Genomic DNA, 21130 nt, shown 5'->3' with positions numbered 1-21130 from the left:
AAACAGAACAGCAGTTCATAAAGCTCTCTTGAAAGTACACTGGTCCAATCCATGTGGAAGAAACTCCATTGATTAGACTTTCAAGTCTCAACAGGAAAGTTTCTTTCATCAAGTGGAAACTCCATTGATTGAGTTTGAAGTTTTTGAGGTAGAAGAATCCTGTCATGGTATGCAAAATGGTACAGTGTAGGCACAGAATGCACAACCCAAAAGCAACATACTACTCTTTAGAAGATTGACCAGTTTCTGCCAACTACAAAATCCAATAACGAGAACAACGTCTCAGCTGGCAAACATCTTAGATTTCTATTACAACGACTGGAAAGCTGTAACAATTTGCAAAGCTGGTTCCAAGATCATGGACAGCTGACACACTGCTAAAGAACATGAAAAGAATGAAGCTTTGGTGAACAATGGAGGTTTCTTATCTAATGATTCATCTTAAATTTGCAGGTAGTGAATTAACTGCCTGTGGCAAAAGCAAATATAACTCGATATTTCCATGGCTCTGATACTCCCAAATATCAAGAAGGTGATGGTAAATTCACAAGAGCAAATCACAACAAAAAAGTCGCAAGTTCAACCATGAACTCAGTGGTTATATGCTCTTCTCAAGTATAGACAATAAGCACAGAAACGATGTCTGATTCTGCACAGAAACAAGGGGTGATTCTTTGCCATGGCATTTCATCCGATTTAACCGAGATTAAATTACAAAATCTGAGACAAGAAGCAGCCATAAGATCTGAACATTATGAGTTTTTAAAACCGCTGCAACCTCCATCAGAGGGATCGTGGAGTAACAGGATCTGCATCGTTTTGATCCTTGTAGTTATATCTAGAGGCAGCAGAGTAGCTCTTCCATGGCCACTAGTCTTTCTCAGCCGATGTGAAAAGAAAGGCAGGAAACGAATTTGTAAGCACTATCAACCCAGCCTGCGCGATGAATGCAGCCGTATAGCTGCTAAAATTTTGAGTTGTTCAATCATGTTGACGTCATCTCATGTTACAGCACCGAGGCTTCCCTGCCTGCAGTTTGTCCCACAAGCATGTCATTTGCCTTGGGGACTGGTAATGTGCGGTGTAGTAATCGTCTATGCATCCAAACTGACAGAACTTGACACTATGTATGTATTCAACTGCTCTGGAGTTATTGAACTGCTCAACCCACATACCCATGCTCACGTCTTCCATTTTAAACAACTGCATCAATTTGAAAAACCTCACATCTTAATGTACAATCATTTGACAAAAAGAATATTCATATGCTATACGGGGGCCAGAAAAGTTTTTCATCATGATACGACAACAAAAGCATGCGATTGAGAAGGACATGCCAATTGCGATGGTTTCTCTTCATACATAAACAAAAAGAATAAACCTTATCAACAAAAAGAAGCAGCAAGACAGATCCATTCTGGTAAACTAACTAGAAAGCATGTAGCCAAAATCATGATTTTGTTTGAGTATTTTCATTAAAAATGGTGTGTGAAAAGTCATGCTTCACTGAAGAAACAGGTACAGAAATATGGTTGCAACTAATTCCCAGGTCATCTTGACCCAATAATGTTACTACTCGTAATACTAATCTAAACTATAATTGTTATCCATGTGAGAAAGAAAAATAAACACACTTACCCTTAATTTATGTTTCTCAAATTCAGAAATGATGAAGCGTGCTATGTCAGATGATACAACATAACCAGGGCCATTTGCATATGCTGGATAATCCTCTTCAGGCCATTCCTGTAACACGAGTCAGAATTACTCAGCACGATAAATGCATTACCTTATCTCACCAGATGATATTACATTAAGTAATCATGAACATGTTAGTTCTTAGTAATAAAACTTTATTGTGATGCGAAGTGTGCCGCATACCCAAGAAGACTAATTATGTATAGATCTGTGTCAGATGATGAGACCACGAGATGGTACATGATTGCAAGAGAAAGATGCATACTAGAGCAAAACTTGATGACAAGACAGAAGATATAGGAAAAGATGTATTGTATAATTTTAAAACGATGCAACTGTAGAATGTTAGTAAGGATGAGGAAACATACGGCATATATGCAACCTCATTTTCTCGCTAATGCAGCCAGATGAGGTTGCACAGGAATACACGTCTGCTTTTTCATGCATAAGAGGCCATATTGGTGCATGTGATTCCACAATTAGCATAAGCAGCAACAACAAAATGAAGGGCATGACTGCATATGCATAGACAGCAACAAAACCTACTTAGAAGCCAACATCCAGCTAGCTGGATGGTTGTTCATCCAGGAAGCTTCTGTAGGCAATGGTTTTAAATCCCCATTTGAGACTAGTGCATATAGAGTAGCACCTTGTGCACTTTGTAATAACTGTTCGTAAGGAAAAAACTTCTAAAAGTAACTTCTTGGAACACTGATTATGAGCATATAAATATTAGGATCAGTCAAAAAGCTGAAAAAATTTATCGAAATGATATAGTCAATGGAAAGAATAAGGGAGTAATTTGTGAAAGGCTACATTATCACATCATAGTGTATAAATTGGCCTGACAGTATCTAACCTTAGATGCATATATCAGGTCAGAGCTCAAACTATGAGAACTGCACATTAATACATGTCATACACTGAAAGTCTCTCGCCACCATTAAATATCGCTTAACATCTTTTATTTGAATTAAATATATCAATCAACTACAGCACAATCTTTTGGTTCAAGTCATAACACAAGAAGCATGAACAGAAAGTTTTCCTTGCCAATCTTTAACCTTAAATTGGCAGTGGTGATTTCTGTCATATACACCTTCGCGTGCTTTTAGTAGATCTAAATGCAGCTTTTGCATTGCTTCATTTTGTTTGTGATAATAAAGAATATATTCACCCAGGGATATGATTTCCATTACACATTTCTTGGTGCATGAAATCATATGTTTCTGATTTCAAAATACTCATGTCTTTTATCATGAGAAAGTCAATCAAAATTCTGACTTCTTTTCTCTTTCTAATTGATGACAAAATACATCTAGTTTTGCGAAAAAAAAGCATAATAATTTATAGTTCAAAAAAGCAGCTTTTTTTCGTGGAGGCATTTGACACAAAAATCTAATCTACAAACACATCTTCTAAGCAGAACAGGGTGGCAGCAACCATGAAAGATTCTGGTTCCTGTCATCAATCAAGCATTGCAGATAAGACAAGTGGACTTATTCCAACTTCAGGAAGCAAGATTCAATTGCCAAAATTTCTACCCTTGCAAAGTGTGTAAAAGTATGACATTAATATGTTGTATACAGAATTAAAAGGGGATTCCAATGTACTCAAGTTTTGTCACACCATACGTGTGTTTAGCTACAAGGAAAACTTATATTTATTACCTCATATGTAACTGCCCATTTCCCTTCTCGCAATGGCTTGTGGTAGTAATTCATGTTACCCACATATAGGCTTTTATCACTGGAGACTTTCTTCACTTCATTCAATACAGAATCAACTCTAATGAAGGTATCATCATCACATTTCATTATATAGCGAGCAGAAACAGTATGAACCTGTCAGAGCAAGAAAGAAAAGAGAGCACCAAAGAAACCTTCGGGATTAGAAATAATCAATCACCAGGACCAGAAAAAGCAGAACAAGCAACTAAGATCCAGGGAAAAACACATTGTAGTCAATACAAACCCCATATTCACATATGGCAACAGTCTTGAGAACAACAAGATCATAGCTGTCCAGAAAAGGCACTATGACAATATCACCAAAGAACTCTGCCTCTTTCTTCAACTCAACATTCACTTCCTTTCTTCCATGCTATTTGAACAAAAAATCCATTAGTTAGCATATCTTTAGAAAAAATAATGAAAAATGTAGGGCACAAAGCTTGAAAATTATTTACCAGAGCAACAAAAAACCGAGCAACCATATTGGATGATTTTCTAACTGTACGCATCCATGCCTTCCTGACGGCCATACGTTCTGCAAAATGGTTGCCTGCAGAAAGGATGCCAATGAAAAGTTCAACTGGTCCATCAGGAAGTGGCAGTGCCTGCCATTCTGCTAACATTTCTAGATTCTTCTGTGGAGCAAAGCTAGGATGAGATGTAGGCAATGAACCAGCAAAAATGGATTGGACATGAAGATCCCCATTCACCCACAGGCCTGTTGCATCCTCAAGAACAAAACCCTACATGGGAGATAAACCATAGAGTTACATCTCCAGCACAATGTTGAATCCAGATCACATCAGCTGTGGGGCTTTTGCAACTGGAACTTACAGTGCGGTAAGGAAAAGAGGTCACATGTCTCCCATCAACATTGACATGATAACCTTCCAATCCAGCACTCAGAGTGAGGACAAACAACTTGTCTTCTGCAAATGGATATGGCCAATTAACAGAAATCTTCTTCGTCCGACCAATCAAACGGTTCAACCACCATGCCATCTTTGACTCCTCCATCTGGTTGTCATCATCACGGATCCACTTTTCACACTTCGGAAGCCCATCAACTGAAATAGCAATCAGAAAGCAAGCTCATTAATCAACGATTACTTCTTAAAGCAAAACACTTTGGTAAAACATACACAGGGTACTCAGAATGGAAATCAACACTCTCATGGTAAAAGGACTTCTTTTTCTCCGAAAAACTATTATCGGTACCAAATTCTAGAAGAGTAATTCCTCAGAAATTTCAAAGTCACAGACTTGTACATCTAGTGAGCTTCCAATATTCCACAAAATTCAAAACTTACAGCAACAGAAAAAGAAAAAGAAATCAGAATAATAATTTTTCCATATAAAAAAGTGGAATTTCAGATGTTTAGCATGCTCTTGAGGAAAGCAGAATCCATCAGAAATTAGCATTTCACAACAATATGATGACTTTTTCCGGATTAAGTATTTCTTTCAAATATACTCATGACTCATCACGGGGAATAGCTTAAAGTGGAAGCTTTGGTAACCCACCGGTTTCCTCATTGGCCATGGACTTCCAACCTTCACACCGTTGGGCCGATCCCCACTGCATGCGGTAGCACGTGTTCTGCTCGATCACAGGCCTCCCGCTCCAATCCCCCTTTAACCTGGGGTTGAAATGGAGGATCCTGGGCGGGTCTTCCCCATCCACCGTCTTGAGGCCCTGCAGCTCCATCATAAACTGAGACACCATGATCTCCTTCTCCCCGTCGCTCAAGGTCGCGATCTTGGGGTCGTACTCTGGGTGGGCCTGGTACGACTTCGCAACCAGGGTGATGTGTGATCCCAACGTCAGCCCACAGGGTATCACCATTACCCTCCCCCGCTCAAGGAACTTCTCCCCGGAAAGTATGATCGAGTGCGGACAGCCGTCCTCCGTCCTGTTCTCGTCCTTCGTGGCCACCGCGGGGGCCGCAAAAGGCGCCGCCTTTAGCTCCTCCAAAAGATTCCGCCCCACCTCCCACGCGTCCCTCGCGACCTTGTCGAGACCGGAGAACGGCCCGCGGCCGGCGGCGGTGGCATTGACGATCCGGAAATCGAGCCCCGAGACGGTCATCGACCGCAGGCGGTCAGACGGGACGCGGAAGCCGGTGGGGCCGAGGGCGGAGCCGCGGAGGAGGTGGGTGCGCCGGGAGGGGCGGAGGGGGGCATGCCGATCCTCGGCGCCAAGGTGGAGGGAGAGGCCGAGGCCGTCGCCACCAAGGAGCCCGGCGGCGGCGTAGATGGAGGAGGAGGAGGAGGATGGGGAGGGGATCCGGCCGAAGAGGACGGGGAACTCGAAGAGGAAGACGAGCGCCACGTAGAGAATGGCAGCGGCCAGGAGGCCCTGCATGGTTCGCTTCCTTCCAAGAGACAGCGCCGCCTCCAGCTTCGCCGGTCGCCTCATCGTCGCCCCCCTCACCACCCCCCGCCCAAACCTGGGTCAGGAATGGAGGGCACGGAGAAACCCTCACGTCTCGGACTTGCTCCTCGATTGATGCGTGCAACGATTGGTGGGGCGACAGAAGCCGACGACGGAGGAGGAGGAGGAGGAAGAGATCGTGAGGTGGGGGGGGCGGTGGAAAGGGAAAGGCGTAAAGTAGGCCGTTTGAGAGGTCGCTCGGTCGGTCGATGGGAGTTTTTATTTCTCGCCTTTAATTATTCCACCTTCCCTCACTTCCTTCTGTTGTTTTCTTTATTATTATTTTGTTGCTGTCCTTATTATTGTTATAATAATATATATATATATATATTAAAACACAGAAAAAAAAAGAAACCAAAACCATTATTATTGCAATCGATCAAAACACAGAAAAAAAAAATGTCTCTAACACATCCTATTATTTGAACACAAAAAGAAACCAAAACCATTATTATTATGATAATATGGGTGGTTCACATTTGCAAAGATTATTAAGTATTTGTCACTATAGTTAATTTAATTGTCAACTCTGAAGACAGAGAAGTCTCTAAGATCAACAATCAAAGAACAAACTAGAAAACTCATGTTTCGAAAAGTTAAAAAAATTATATATTTATTATATGAAAAAAAAATATAAGAATTCTTCTTTTGATCCTCTTAGGCATATTGAAAAACTTTCTGGTAGAGTATTTATAAAAAAAGTAAATCTTAATTTATTGAGAATTATTTTAATTAACTTTTAATTTTTTATTAACATAGTTGCTAATCCTATACTAGCAAAGTTTTATAATTTTTTATTTTTTTAATATAAATTAACTATTGATCTTGATTATTTTTAGAACAGAAATATATAGAGGATTTTAATATTCAGAAGGAATTATGGTGATGACATGTTTAACGCATTCGAGATATATCCCCTTTTCGATAGTTCAATTTTTTTATAGAAAAAATAATTATGTTGTGAAAAGAAAAAAGAATTGATTGGCATTACATACTAATAACATTTGATACTGATCCCAAATTCTTCTCCAGGTTGACCTATTTGTTGCAAAAGGGTACCCTCTGCACACATATTGACTCCCAATGTTAGAAGCTGTGTCTTTTGTGGTGGTGATTGACTTGTTCTGCAAGACCTAATCTATTCTAATCCTTTAATTTCCTTGGAACATGCTAGATCACAAAACATCACTACTTTTCACTGTTCTCTCACTACTTAGAGGCTGACATTAACATGATAAGGTTCATGTCACTTCAGATGTTATGTTATTCTTGAGCCTCTCACTTTCACTAGCTAGGAAGTGAGATGAAGAATGGACTAAGTGTATTACATATTCTTGGATTAAGAATTAATTTGTAGATGATACCAAACTTATCATTATTTAGTTCCTCCTTAGCTACCCAATCAGTGATTGATTATTGAGCTCTTATTATTGTTTATGATCCTTAATCATTTGTTTGCTTCATTGATTAGGCAATTAAGATGCAGAATATGTGAAATGTTCTTACATTCCATCTCACACCCTCTAGTATCTGTACTCCTAAAGTATAGTGATGCTGTCAAAGCATTGCTCACATGCACTCCACTGTCTCTGTCTCAGCTTTTATCTGGTTTCCTCCTCTCTTCAACTCTCTCTATCTTGTATCTGAAAGGCTGCATATGACACAATGATGTGGTGAGCTCATGGGGGCTATTTGTTTAAGTGTTGGAAGGCTGTCAGGAGATAGCCTTTCAGGTCTTCATATAATATTGTTAAAGGTATTCATACTGTATTGTTTAATTGGCTGTCAGATGATCTTTTCTGATACTGTACATATATACTTGGCATATAATATGTAGCCTTGTAGGTGTTGGGGGGTTTACTCTTCAGCCACTGAAACTTTGCCTTCAAAAGCTGTGGAGCTTAGCTTGGCTTCTCAGTTCAAATTCCAAAGGTTGGAGGAAACATAAAATGGTGATTAGTGATTCTTCTTTGCAGAGATTGATGTCAACATCATGGACTCAAACTCATGTTGAGCTTTTCCATCATAGAAGCACTTTAAAAAGAATAAATTGGATTTGTGCAAAAGATTAGCTATGATGGCTATAATGGATATTAATAGAATGTTGAAATAGTTTGCATCCATGCTACAACCTAAGTTTATGCATCAAAAAGTATCTTCTGCAGATTATTGATCTTCAAAGTATATGTTAAATCTTCTTCTTATGTTAAATTAAAAACCTTATATATAGAGAGAGAGAGAAAGATAGAGAGAGAGACTGATTTTTTGTCCATGAGCTTTATACTCCAAATACATTGATTGTATGTATATATTTCTGAGATTTTTAATCTTGTAGTCGTCTATTTTATATGTTTTTAATGAATTTTATATTATTAAAAATATTATCATAATTTAAAATATTTTTGAGATGTTTATCATTGTTAAGCATGAATAATTAGTGCAAACTATATTTAGAATTTTAAAGATTAACAAGCAAATATTAATGATCAAATGATTAATATGTATATACTCGAAAGAATGATTGACCTCATTAACTTATTGAGCTCAAACCCTTATAAATTTCTTTAGAATTGTTTAGCTTCATCCAAAAACCAACATAGCCCATAACCATATTTGAGTATGATGTCTATAAGTTTCGGTTAAATGATGATAAATATTATCTTTAATCTAATCGTGGGAAGTGTCATTTTCTATTTACGTCTCTTATCATATTTAATATTATGTCAAGTCTAATATCAATTCTAACGGCTCAACAAGATAATTAAAGTATTAATCTAATAAATTTGAACTAGACTAATGCAAGATGTTCAAATTTAAATTAATGATAGTAAATTCATCTTACTCACTCAGGATTGGAGAATAAGATAAAATATTACTCTCAAATTTGTTTGAAGGAGATCAATAACCCAAAATCAAATCACACTGTAACTTCATATGTATACATGTCAAGAGCAGATGAACTGTATTGTATTTCTAAGTTTGACTTCTAACTATTCTTACATTGAAGATTTTAGGAAAAGAAGATGGTCATCATTGTGCAAACCAACAAATTAAATCTGACAAACACAAACAAACAAGTAGAATTTTATTTGTTTGGTCCATTCAGGGCCACCCACATCCATGTCTTGACCTCAGAATCATGGACAAAAGTGCTGACACTGATTGATGCTAGACCTAGTATGGTTTCTCTCTCAAAAGAAAAGGGGAAGGTCTCAAATCTATAATCTTCTTCCCCTCCCTCTCCTTTTGGCTGATGCTGGTGACCACATGAATCACACACACAAGAAAGAAGTTGGCATCAGAACTCTGCTTTACTTTAAGCATTGACATTCACTGACACATTCATATTCAAAAGCTCACTTTGCACTATCAATTTCCCAGCTGGTGACAGACTTGGATTAGATGATAAGCAGGTGAGACATAGAAAGGTGATAAGTTATGCCAAGTCTTAAATCTAGGCTTTGTTCTGCAGCTGATTGGAGCTGTGCCACCATGGATTAATTATTTTTAATTGGCAATTCAGAGGCTGCCAAATAATAAGCTAATATACCAACAGCTGATATAACTTCTGATGCACCATTTGAGTCTCTTGTGATTGGAATTTGTGCTGAACAAAGGAAGAATTTGCATTATGTATATGATATATTATATTTGTCATACTCTCAAAATAATATTTAAAGGTGTGAATCTATTTTAAATCAAAAAAATTATCAACACCCAAAAACATTAAATTTTCATTCACATCTATAAAACATGTATAATTTATAATCATTCAACACACTAATTAACAACTATATAAAACCCAAAGGTCAACTCAAAAATCATTAACAATCACTTATAAACACACAAGAGGAAAAAATTACTATAATTATAAAATCAATAATTTATCACAAGTTCATATCAACTTAAAACTATTATGACTGTTTCGACACTAACAAGGGAGAGTGAATTAGTGCTTTCAATAAAATATCAGTTTGAAAATTTTGTTCAATGAAATCGATATCGAAATTATGCTTTACTTATAATAAGTATAATAAGCAATTAAATCATAAAGCAATAACAATAAAGAGCAAAACAAAAATACAAATCGAGTTTATAGTAGTTCGATCGTCGCGACCTACATTCACTCCCGATTCCTTTTTCATCGAGACCACCGTTGTTCACTAACGATCTTCATTCAATTGGTGAAGACCAACTATCCTCTTACAATTTTTTCTCCTTTTGACGGGCTTAGGAGAGAACACTTATAACTCTCTTTCGTAAGGAAATCCTCACAACCTCCGTTAGAACAACCTTGAAGCTTAAGAGGAAGGACTCAACTTTTTAAGAGAGTTTTCCTGCTCTAAAATACAAGTTTTCATTCTCTTTTTTTGATTCATCAAATAGGAAAAAGTAGGGTATTTATAGACCTCAAATGGCTTCAAAACTAGAGCCAAAAAAGGTCTTATATCGGGTTTCCAGGGTACTAGCGGTACCACCGCTATTACTGGATGGTACCACCACCTGTCAAGCTGACAACTGGTAGTACCATCCCAAGTCTTTTAGAAGAAGTACATTTCGTACTTTTCTAACTCATAGGCGGTGCCACTGCCTGGTCAGGTGGTGCCACCGCTTGACCTAATCCCGAGTCACTAAATAGGCCTCCCAATGAGCCCAACTCAACCTCGGATTAGGTCCAAAGAATCCATAATTAAGTTTGTAGGGTTACACCCAAACCTAACTCTATTTAAGGCCTAACTATGACAATTAAAACCTAAATAATTACAAGATAAGAATCTAAGTTGTTTGCCATATCATTAGTTCATCCAAACTCATAGCGAACTTTCGACATGTCGTCCGAACGTTCGGCGTATCGTTTGATCCATCAGCATATTAACTCTCATAATGTTCGATCTTGACATAACGTTTAATATTTTCGGTCCGATGCCTGATCTCTTACTTTGGTATAACGTCTGATTCTTCTTCTTTAATCATTTTATCTTTTTTTTATCAAAGTTAGTCCTGCATCATATTTTTCAAATAGCAAATTAGATCGTAAACTCATCGATTGATTTCATCATCAAAATAAAGGATTCAATAAACACTTCATACTTAATATTCTAAACTTTCAAAAGAGTTCCTTTAATCTTTACTAGGGATATCAATTTATTTTTTAAATAATATTATAAGTAAAAAATATATTTTTATAATAATATTATGTCAAATCATTAAAAACTTATCATAATCTTCTAATATTTCATTACCTCAGCCCAAATCTAACATTAGGGTAAATAGTAAGCTAACTAAAAAATTTATATAGCAATAAAGTAAGTTATAAAACTTAGCAAGTAATTAATATATCCATAGAGAGATAACATCTCATAGACCTAAGAATCCAGATGCAATGCATAGATAGAAGAGCCATACATATTATTTCATTAAAAGTATACTTAACAAAAAAAAATAAAAAGCAATACATATTATTTCATTAAAAGTATACTTAACAAAAAAAATAAAAAGCAATATATAAACTATGCAATATCAAGATACTAAGTTATTAGCTTCATAGTAAAATCATATTTGATATCTGATTCATTTATAGGAATAGAGTAAAGAATATTACAGGAGTATATCCAAAAATAAATATAAAACATAAGCTCAAGTGTCATATTTAATATTTCATTTATATACAAAGAGCATATCCAAAAAGCATATAGAAATACATAAACATGTATTTTAGAAAATATATCAAAAGAATGAAGTGAGATCATAATATAACATGATTTATTCAATTCTGAATCTTAATATTAATCTCCCACGTCTAAGAGCTCCATCCACCTATGTCCAGACAAAGTCTTTAGGGTTGGTAAGAGCACCATAGGCTTTAATATTTTGATCAAGAAAGTTAGAATATACATGAAGCACATGTGAAACAATAAAAATATATATAAGCATATATAAAGTGATATCAAGCACCATAGATATATGGATAATTCATTCAAAGTGATAAGATTTAAAATAAGAAATATAAGAGTTTAAAATGCAATGTATGACTTATTTAAAGAAAGAATTTTAATTGAGATCAAGTTCAAAAAGATAAAAGCAAGAATGGATGAATTTGAGAATAAATGTGTTCTAGCATAATCTATAAGGTATATAGTTCTAGACATTTGGATAAGAAATAATGCTCTAATTTTTAAGTAAAATATTTTTTAAAAGATATATGAGTATACTTTTAGATAAAATAAGATTTGTATAAATTAAAGTTATATATAGAAAGTTACATGCAATTTAGTAAAAAAAGGTCAAAATATATTATCTCTATTTAGTAAGATTCAAAAGATTAAAAGAAATAAATATTTAGATAGTCATTTATACTTAAAATCAATTGAATAACATATTGAAGGAAAGATCTAAGAGTTTAGTATCTGATAAAGGTAGTTTTACTCAAATTTAAATTTTATACATAACACTATAATTGAAACAATACAGATAAACTAAGTCATTTTATCTCTATTTGATAGAAATGAAAAGATTAATTAAAATAAATATTTGTGTTAGCATTCATATTCTAAATCATCAATAGGATAATAAAAGAAAATTCTAAGAATCTGCCTTTCAAAAAAATATGTTTTGCCCAAATTAGAATTTTATATAAAATGTTATAATTAAAACAAAACAGATAAGTTAGAATTCTTATAAATTTTAGATCAGAAAGTTATATATACAAGAAGAAACTCTACAAATTATTCACAAACAAGAGGAAATCATATATAAAAATTACTATAAGATGGGTTAGAATACTTGTATTAGAACAAGTTAATCCCAAGATGAAGAATTGATCAAAAATCCTCTTGCTAAAGTAATACTTCTCCTTATTCAAGTCCTCCTCTTTTCCAATACAAGATAGATTCCAGTAAGATTCTAATTTTTAATTTTTTTTCTAATTACTTAGGTTTAGTTAACATAAAAATATGATAAATAAGCATACAACAAAAATCAGAGGTGTTAAAAATATAGTAAATATAGTTGGCACACTCCTATGTTAACTAGTGACCTGAGTCCTCTACTTTCTCACTTTTTTTTATAAATTATATTTAAATTCTAGGACTTATTAGGTCCCTAGCCCTAAGCTTCTAATATACAAATATTAATATAAAAAATTATTAAATTAAAATTTATATTAAAATAAATAAATAATATAAATATCATAGATAATTTATAAATAAAGAATATTACAATATTATTCTAAGAACTTTGTTTCATCCTCTTCATGATCATATGGCATCCACAGTTAAAAGAAACATTTCCATCTTTCACAATCTCATACACCAACTTTAGGTGTAAAGAGTAGTAGCTAGTTGCAAAAAAATCTATTTAATTGATCTTCAAATTTCATCAACAAAATTCTCATTTCCTTAAATAAAATGAAGATATAATCTTTAGTATAACTAATTTCTCATATTTGGTAAACTAAAATTTGTTGGAGTATCTCGTAAAATATAGCACTATATGTTATTTAACAAAGTAATAGAAAATATTCTGTCATTAATCTAACTAGTTAGTTGGTCACCATCAAGGAGCTTACATGGTGGACGAAGTTCAGGTCATTCCCTCACTCCACAGCGACATGGGAGGAATAATGATTTGTTAGCCCCCGTGGACAATACTCCATAGGAGGCCGTTCAGGTCAATTTGGTTGGTCGTCGTGGGTAGTGGTCCCCGGGCGGTTGCTCAGATCTACTCCCCCTCAATTGGCCTCCATGGATAGCAACTTGTAGGAGGCCATACGAGCCCGTCACCCACATGAGCAAAGCACTAAAAGAGGGCAGTGTGATGGTTATGGATGGTCCCCTCAGTTGCTCAAGTATAAAAATTGGCCCTTGGTATCTACCAAGGGGTCAGACCTCTCTCTTAGAAAATACTCTATGCCCACACAACTCTACATTACTAACTTGAGCGTTAGATAGGTCGGGTCAAAAAATCCCCTATGGCATCAACCTTTGTGCAGGACCCCTAAGGAGACCAAAACCCACCTCGGCCCAATCTGGGGACCATCTCGAGTAGCCGAAGACTCCTCTAAAGCCACCTAGAACACATCGACGTCACGTCAATCACTTTGTTGGATCACCATGAGGGCTGCCTAGATGACTTCATGCCTTTAGGTCAAGATCGAGTGTTATCAACTCCCAATCGATAACATCAAGGCAATAACATTTTGGTGTTAAAAGGAGGGTTCGAATGTTACAAGAATGTCCACCAGCAAACCCTCTCACCTCCCATACATAGTACATTTGTGCAAGGAGGACAACTGCCCTCCTTCCCTTAAGTGGATGCATCCACCTTGGCTCGGACTCTAGGGTGCTACTAGTGATTATTCAATAACCTCGAGCTCTCTCCTCTGAGGGAGCGTGGGGCACATAGTTATTCCTGTTGAGCCCTTTTTGAGCCTTACGCACTAGGTACAGGCTCTCATAAGGACGATGCAAGTCATTGCCCCACTCTTACCCCAACTATCTCAACAAGCAACAACATCCACTACCATCGGCACAGTATCATCCTCGGGTTGATCCGTGAAGGGGTTCTCGATCTCCAACTATGGGTACTTTACATTAAAGCAAGCCAAGGTGACCAAATACTTGTATTTGTATGAGACTCGACCCAATCTCACCAGGCTCTTCTGGAACTTAGCTTACTCCTTGTAGGCGACAATTATTTCCCTTTCCCGTTCGATAATATGATGTTGCTTATCTTCCAGTGCCTCCTTTGCCTCTCAAGCTTTAGTCTTCACCACCCCCAACTCTCAAGAGAACTCCAACAACTAGTCCTCCATGACGTGATTGGCACTTGAACCTCCTTCAACTGTTTGTCGAGGCTAGCCAAACACCACCCAATATCCCCTAGCTACTGCTCTAAATTCTCTAGTCTTTTCTTTGCCTACTTATGCCTTACCCTCCTTGAACCTATGCTCAACATCCTTGAGCGTTTTTTGGGCATCTTCTAGTTGACTAGCCAACTCTATTGCCCGAGCCTCCGCATTGACAACGGTAGCCAAGGTCGAACCCATCTTCAATGCCTTAATCTCAACTTAGATCTCATTGATCATTAAGGATAGTTAGTCGATCACCACACTAGTGTCTTAGACTTGGTCAATCAAGATCATCACATAGTTATGGTACTGCATGACAAGTGCAAGTTAGCATTAGGAGAATTGTAAGGAGAAGTGTGATGCGGCTTATTGTCACTTCGTTTCGGAAGCAACTGCCAATCACCACCTCTGAGGGGGAATAGTATATTTGCTTCACTAGACCAGGGCATAGTGATCATTAACAGTACTTCTCTACAGTCATGCCCTCACCCCATATCCTTTGAGCCTGCTTGAGGCTCTCCCAGTAGGGCTCTAGTGGGGCATCTGAAGAAGGGTTTGAAAGGTTGACCATCTGCAAGGTCATGAAGAGTAGGGTCTTACCCCTACACAAGTCCCGCATCAACCACATCCTTACCACCTTCTTCCTCGAATGCACCACGGGATCTTGGCACCCCTTAGGAGTCGATGGAGAGTGCTTTGTTCCTCGAGTAAAACCCTCGGATGTGAAGCCTTCACCTTCGATAGGAGCTTATGCAGAGTGAGCCAATCCCCAAGTTGAACCTTTGATGACCTTCCCCTTCTTGGCACTCAGGGCCTTCCAAGCCAACATGTTTAGCTTCTTTTTGGGCTGCCTAACATCATCATGACTTGACCGAGGTAGGTCAATTGGATCCACAAAGAACTCTTGTCGGGTCGCCTGGGATGATCTAGGCTCTGCAGCACCCAATGCGGAGCCCGACCCCTTCAAATGCTTGGGGTTTATGCTTGGCAACAATTTGCATCATAGTGTGAGGTTAAAAGTGAAAGTCAAATAAACAAGACAAGATTCGAGTCATACCTCGAGGGGCCAAGTTAAGGCCCGCCACAACCAGTCAATTCTCGTCTATTTTTCTCACCACTTTAAAGGAGGAGAAAATCTCCTTCAGGTGACGTACATAATCTATCTCCTTGCCCTATAGGAAAGGGGGAGTGTTATTGATAGTCTGTGCCAATCAGGTGAGGGAGAATCCCCATTTTCCGCTAGCGCTCACAAAAAAATAATGCACCCTTTACCACCAGCCTTTATTATTCGAAAGGGTGCCACTCACCTTAAAACCTCCTTAGGCGGTCAAGTAATAGTCTCTCTATCCCTTACACAGTTATAAGCAAGAGGAGAAGAGAGTATAAGTTGAGATTATTCTAACACCTCGGCACTCCTCGATGAATGCTACAAGATAGTGCCATGAGTTGGGCAGCATCTGAGAAAGCAAAATTCTCCACCACTAGAAGCACGACATAATGATTGAATGAAGTGGGAGGCGAAGCTCTACCTCGAGGGTGTCATAGAACAAATAGAAGCCCCTGAGAATCAGGTCAAAGAGGCATTGCCCAAGTCAAGTAACATACAACTTGAAGTAAGTCGAGATGCAATAGTGGGATGATAATCGATCCAAATTGGATGCGTTTACCACCAAGTCACAGTGGTGAGAGCTCTTCATGGACTCTAGGTCTCGAAGAGCCCTCGGGTTCTCGGGAGACTTATTCCCAGAAAAGGATGAGTCAACTTACTCCACCCTCAAACTTCTTGAGGACAAAGTATAGGCTTTAATGGATTGTCGACTAGGCGACTCAGAACTGGTACAAGAAAACAATGATATCTTGACTTGGAATGGGAGAATTGGACCAAGGTGAGGACGATCCTTTCGAGATAATTCTTTATAAGAGGCCAGAGACATGTCACCTCTAGAATGAACTCGGAAGACTCTTGATGGCGGAAAAACCCGAAGCCCATCATAATTGGGAGACGACTCAAAAGAGCCCCCAATGGCAGGAAAATCTAAAGCTCGCTATAAATACAAAGTGCTTCAAAGACCATAACAACAACACAGACCCTAAAACCCGCTGTAGAAAAACGGGCAGGGAGACCTACCACAACGAAATGACTCAATCTACTATGGTAGAGTGACTCGATCTATCATGATGAAGTGGCTCGACCTTATTGGGAAACCTAGACAGAGCATTATATATGCAGCAAAAAAATAGAAAAATAAAATCTCAAATTTTTCAAAGAAAAATGTTCTCGTTGTCGTGCGAATATTAGTGCGCAAAACAAAATACAAAACTGAAACTGCACGTATCAAGTGAGATTTGTTGCACAGGGAGATTGTCCTTGTAAAATTCCAGATCTATAGAAGTGGATGAAATAGGTCAATTGTCCTCCTCTTTAGTGATGATCCACATGGTAGATATGACGAAGTCACTCCTCAAATCACTACACAATCTTCCTCTCTATGCGCACCACATTATCAAGAAGTGACTGACCCTTCTTGCTGTCCACATGCTCCAAACTGGGGCTATCGGCTAAGGATGAGAGAGAGGAAAGAGAATAAGAGGTGACAACTAAAAATGGTCTAGCTTATACCCCTTTGATTCCCTTCTATTTATAGAGGTCCCTTGTCAACTTAACCCTAATAGATCCTGCCTTATTGGGTACTAGATCTCCATCCAACTACCCAATTCTCTTAGATTAGTAGATCTCTACCCAATAATCTTTTGTTGACTCTTATTGGATCTTATTCATAAGATCCAATAATTCAAGGGCTTACTGGATATCCAATAAGATATGAGCCTTAATAGATATCTCATATTCGAATCTCTACTCGTCACAACACCTATTATATGTGTGTAACCTTTTAAGTCCAATATCGAGCTGACCGTAAGTCATACATATCAGAACTCTTTTTGACTTAGTGAATTATCATCTCTTATAATAATTTACTTGATTCAGTAACTATGGATATATTGAGCCACTATGTTGTAGTCCCCAAATGAGAATCCAATCCATTGGACATGTCTGTCCTTAATTATCATGTATCTATAGTCCCTCATCTATTTAATATCCTAGAAATCATATACCAGATATGGTGTTGTCAAGCTCAAATGGAATCTACTCGAGTCTCACTCTAATCAGATTCTCTCGTAAAGCTTTTTCTCTTTCAATCTGAATAACCCTGGCTATGGATTTGCTTGAGCAAGAATACATAAGATATTCCTCTTATAATACCAAGAGTGGATGATCCTTTGTTGATACTCAATTGCCCTCGTAAGGTTGGCTACCACTCCCGATAACCCATTGTGCTAAATTTGGAACATTTATACATATAAGTTTGGTATCAAAGAGTAGAGTATTAATATAGGGCATCATTGGTATATGAAGTCTAAGGATCAAATACACAACTGGGACCACAAAATCGTTGTCTAACAATGATATATCATTAACCATCCAGCATTCAATGAGAGAATTAATCGATGAACTCATTCTCTAATGAGCACTTGCATTTTATAAACCAATCAATGTCCCCACACGAGCAGCTATGAGACCAGTTGCCTCCATCATATGGACGGATACATAACACACTAGTTTGTCCAGTTATCTCGATGTCCCTCTTGAGTAACATACGACCGGATTTATTTAGGGTTTATGTTTAAAAGTGAATCGATCTTAGTATCGTGATATCATCACGATCCGATTCTCATTGCATAGATCAATAGACATCATAATATATGCAACATCCAACATAAAGTGAGAAAATATCAATAATAATAAGCAAAAAGACTATGTAGCGTGTCACATATGTCATCACTCACGTGATTAGCTTGTAGAACACATATGACTAGCATACCTATCATACCAAATTGACTTGAACCTATTACAACATAGCTACTCAGACCTACCATAAAGGGACAAAGGTCTATTATGGTGAAAGTCCAAGATCTACTATGACAGAGAAGGGATGAAGGCTCACTACTATTGAGAAGGGATTAAGGCCCATTACGATGGAGAATGGATGAAGGCCCGCTATGGCGAAAGCTCCAGATCCACTGCGATAGAAAATGGACAAAGGCCCACTACGATGGAAACTCAGGATATCTACTATGGCATAAGTAGTGGGTCAAATGAGCCCAAGGCATATGAGTTAGGAAATCTGACCCACACTAGCATATATGCTACAGCGAAGGCAGTGGGCTAAATGATTCGAGGCATGTGAGTCATGAAATCTAACCCACGCCAACATATCCACCATGGTGGAAGCATTGGCTCAAATGTGTCCAAGTCATGTGAGTCAGAAAATCCGACTCGGGTTGACATATTCATTATGCTAGAGGCAGTAAGCTGAATGAGCCCAAGAGATCTGAGTTAAGAAATTTGACCCATGCTAACATATCCGCTATGGCAGAGGCATTGGGCCAAATGTGCTTGAGGTGTTGACTCAAAAAATCCAACCAATGCTACGAAACACGCCACGGTAGAGGCATCGGGCTAAATGTGCCTGAGATGTGAGTCGAAAAATTTAACCCACGTAAAGATATCTACCACAATGAAGGTATCAAGCCAAATATGCCCAAGAAGCATGAGTCAGAAAATCTAACTTACACCAATATATCCACCACGATGGAGATATCGAGCCAAATGTGCTCGAGACATGTTAGTAAAAAAATCTGACCCACGCCAACATATTTGTCATAACAAAGGTATCGAGCCAAATGTGCCCGAGGCATATGAGTTAGAAAACTGACCCATGCCAAGATACTCGTCATGGTAAAGGCATTGGGCCAAATGTTCCCAAGACATGTGAGTTGGGAAATTCAATCGATGCCAACATATCTTCAATGGTGGAGGCATTGAGCCAAATGAGCTCGAGGTGAGTGAGTCAAAAAATATGACCCACACCTTAATATCCACTATAATAGAGGCATCAGGCCAAATGAGCCCGAGGTGTGAGTCGAAAAATTCAACCCATGCCAAGATATTTGCTATAGTAGAAGTGCAAACCTATTATACCTGAAATATCCAAATCGGGAAAACTCAATCAGTGACAGGAGACCCTGCCTCAAACCCCTCTATAAGAACCCCGAAGCATGCCTTCGGGGGGGTGGCAATCATAACCCACTAACTGGTCGCCACTAAGGAGCTGACATGGAGGAAATACTGGTCTATCGACCTCTATAGACAACAATCCATAGGAGGTTGTTCGGCCAATCTGATTGGCCACCATGGGCAATGGTCCCTGGGCGATCGCTCAGATCTACTCCCCCTTGGTCAGCCTCCGTGGACAATAATCTATAGGGTGTCATTCGAGCCTATTGCCACATAGGAAAAAAGCCAAAGGAGGGCGTTGCGACAGTTACGGATGGTCCTCTCAGTTGCCAAGGTATAAAAACTAACCCCTAATGCCTGCCTAGGGGCCAGACATCTCTCACAGAAAATACTCTACATCTACACAACTTCATACTACTAATTTGAGCGTCAAATGAGTCAGGTTAGGAAATTCCCTCGATGTTGACTTTTGTGTAGAACTCCCAAGAAAACTAGAACCCACCTCAGCCTAGTCTCAGGATCACCTTGGGTAGCCGGAGACTCTTCTAAAGCCACCTCCAAGTCACTTCGGATACCTCGATGCCGCATCAACTACCTCGTTGAACCGCCACGAGTGTCACCTTGATGACTTTATGCTTCTAGGTCAAGATCGAGTCATGCCAACTCCTAATAAACGACATTAAGATAACAACACAAAGAAATAATAATGAGAATTCTCTACGAGGGATTCACGATGATAAATATAAATGTGAATTTTCATCAAACTACTTTTCACATTAAATCTATTCACTTAGGGCTCCAAATTATTATATCATAATAAATATATTAAAAATAAATATTTTTCTGAAATATCATGAACATAATAAAATGCAACAATGAATTTTCTTACTTATTAATAAAATATTATTTTTACTTTCCAAACTTGTCGGTAAAGTTATATAACCCCACAAGAGTAAATCTTTATGCAATGATAAATATTATAAAAGCGTTATTGTTTCGATATTGACTTGATCTTTGGTGTATTGGGTTATTCTTATTTTAGTTTTATTTTTTATCGAACGATCATTCATTTAAATTAACTTATTATATTTGTATATTTATAATAAATTTATATGTTTTTGGGCTTAAGCAGGCTTTATCTTAAAGAATTTGTTTTGAGATGGGCTTATGCAACTAAATAGACTTGAATCATTGAACTAAACTTGGTCTGGTCAGCAACAAAACAAGAGCTCAGGCACAAACGACCATACAGAAGTAAGAAGATAAAAACACATCAAAACAAAAGAGTAGAAAATTCTGTAAAGCAAAAAGTCAATTGCAGCAATTCCTTTGACATTACA

General features: G+C 37.7%; 1 protein-coding gene across 1 annotated transcript; it reads right to left on the bottom strand.

Annotated features, from left to right (window-relative positions):
- Positions 1 to 578: 578 nt before the first annotated feature.
- LOC135623630 (hydroxyproline O-galactosyltransferase GALT6-like) lies at positions 579 to 6002 on the bottom strand. Its single transcript, XM_065126815.1, has 7 exons — positions 4956 to 6002; positions 4266 to 4498; positions 3887 to 4174; positions 3673 to 3801; positions 3369 to 3542; positions 1639 to 1746; positions 579 to 1203 (listed from the first exon to the last, which is right to left on the bottom strand). Exons 1-7 carry the CDS (start codon positions 5848 to 5850, stop codon positions 997 to 999), a joined length of 2034 nt encoding a protein of 677 aa, XP_064982887.1. The 5' UTR covers positions 5851 to 6002; the 3' UTR covers positions 579 to 996.
- Between the last annotated feature and the right edge of the window lie 15128 nt (positions 6003 to 21130).

The sequence above is a fragment of the Musa acuminata genome, chromosome BXJ2-9 (assembly GCF_036884655.1).
Source record: "Musa acuminata AAA Group cultivar baxijiao chromosome BXJ2-9, Cavendish_Baxijiao_AAA, whole genome shotgun sequence".
NCBI lineage: Eukaryota > Viridiplantae > Streptophyta > Magnoliopsida > Zingiberales > Musaceae > Musa > Musa acuminata.
This window is presented reverse-complemented; position numbering and strand designations above follow the sequence as displayed.

Excerpts from the sequence above, each read along its gene's own strand:
- LOC135623630 (XM_065126815.1), bottom strand. The coding sequence starts at position 5,850 with ATGAGGCGACCGGCGAAGCTGGAGGCGGCGCTGTCTCTTGGAAGGAAG. Across the intron at positions 4,175-4,265 it reads CCTCTTTTCCTTACCGCACT|GGTTTTGTTCTTGAGGATGC; the intron begins GTAAGTTCCAGT and ends TCTCCCATGTAG. Across the intron at positions 1,204-1,638 it reads TTGAGAAACATAAATTAAGG|TTGTTTAAAATGGAAGACGT; the intron begins GTAAGTGTGTTT and ends AAATTGATGCAG.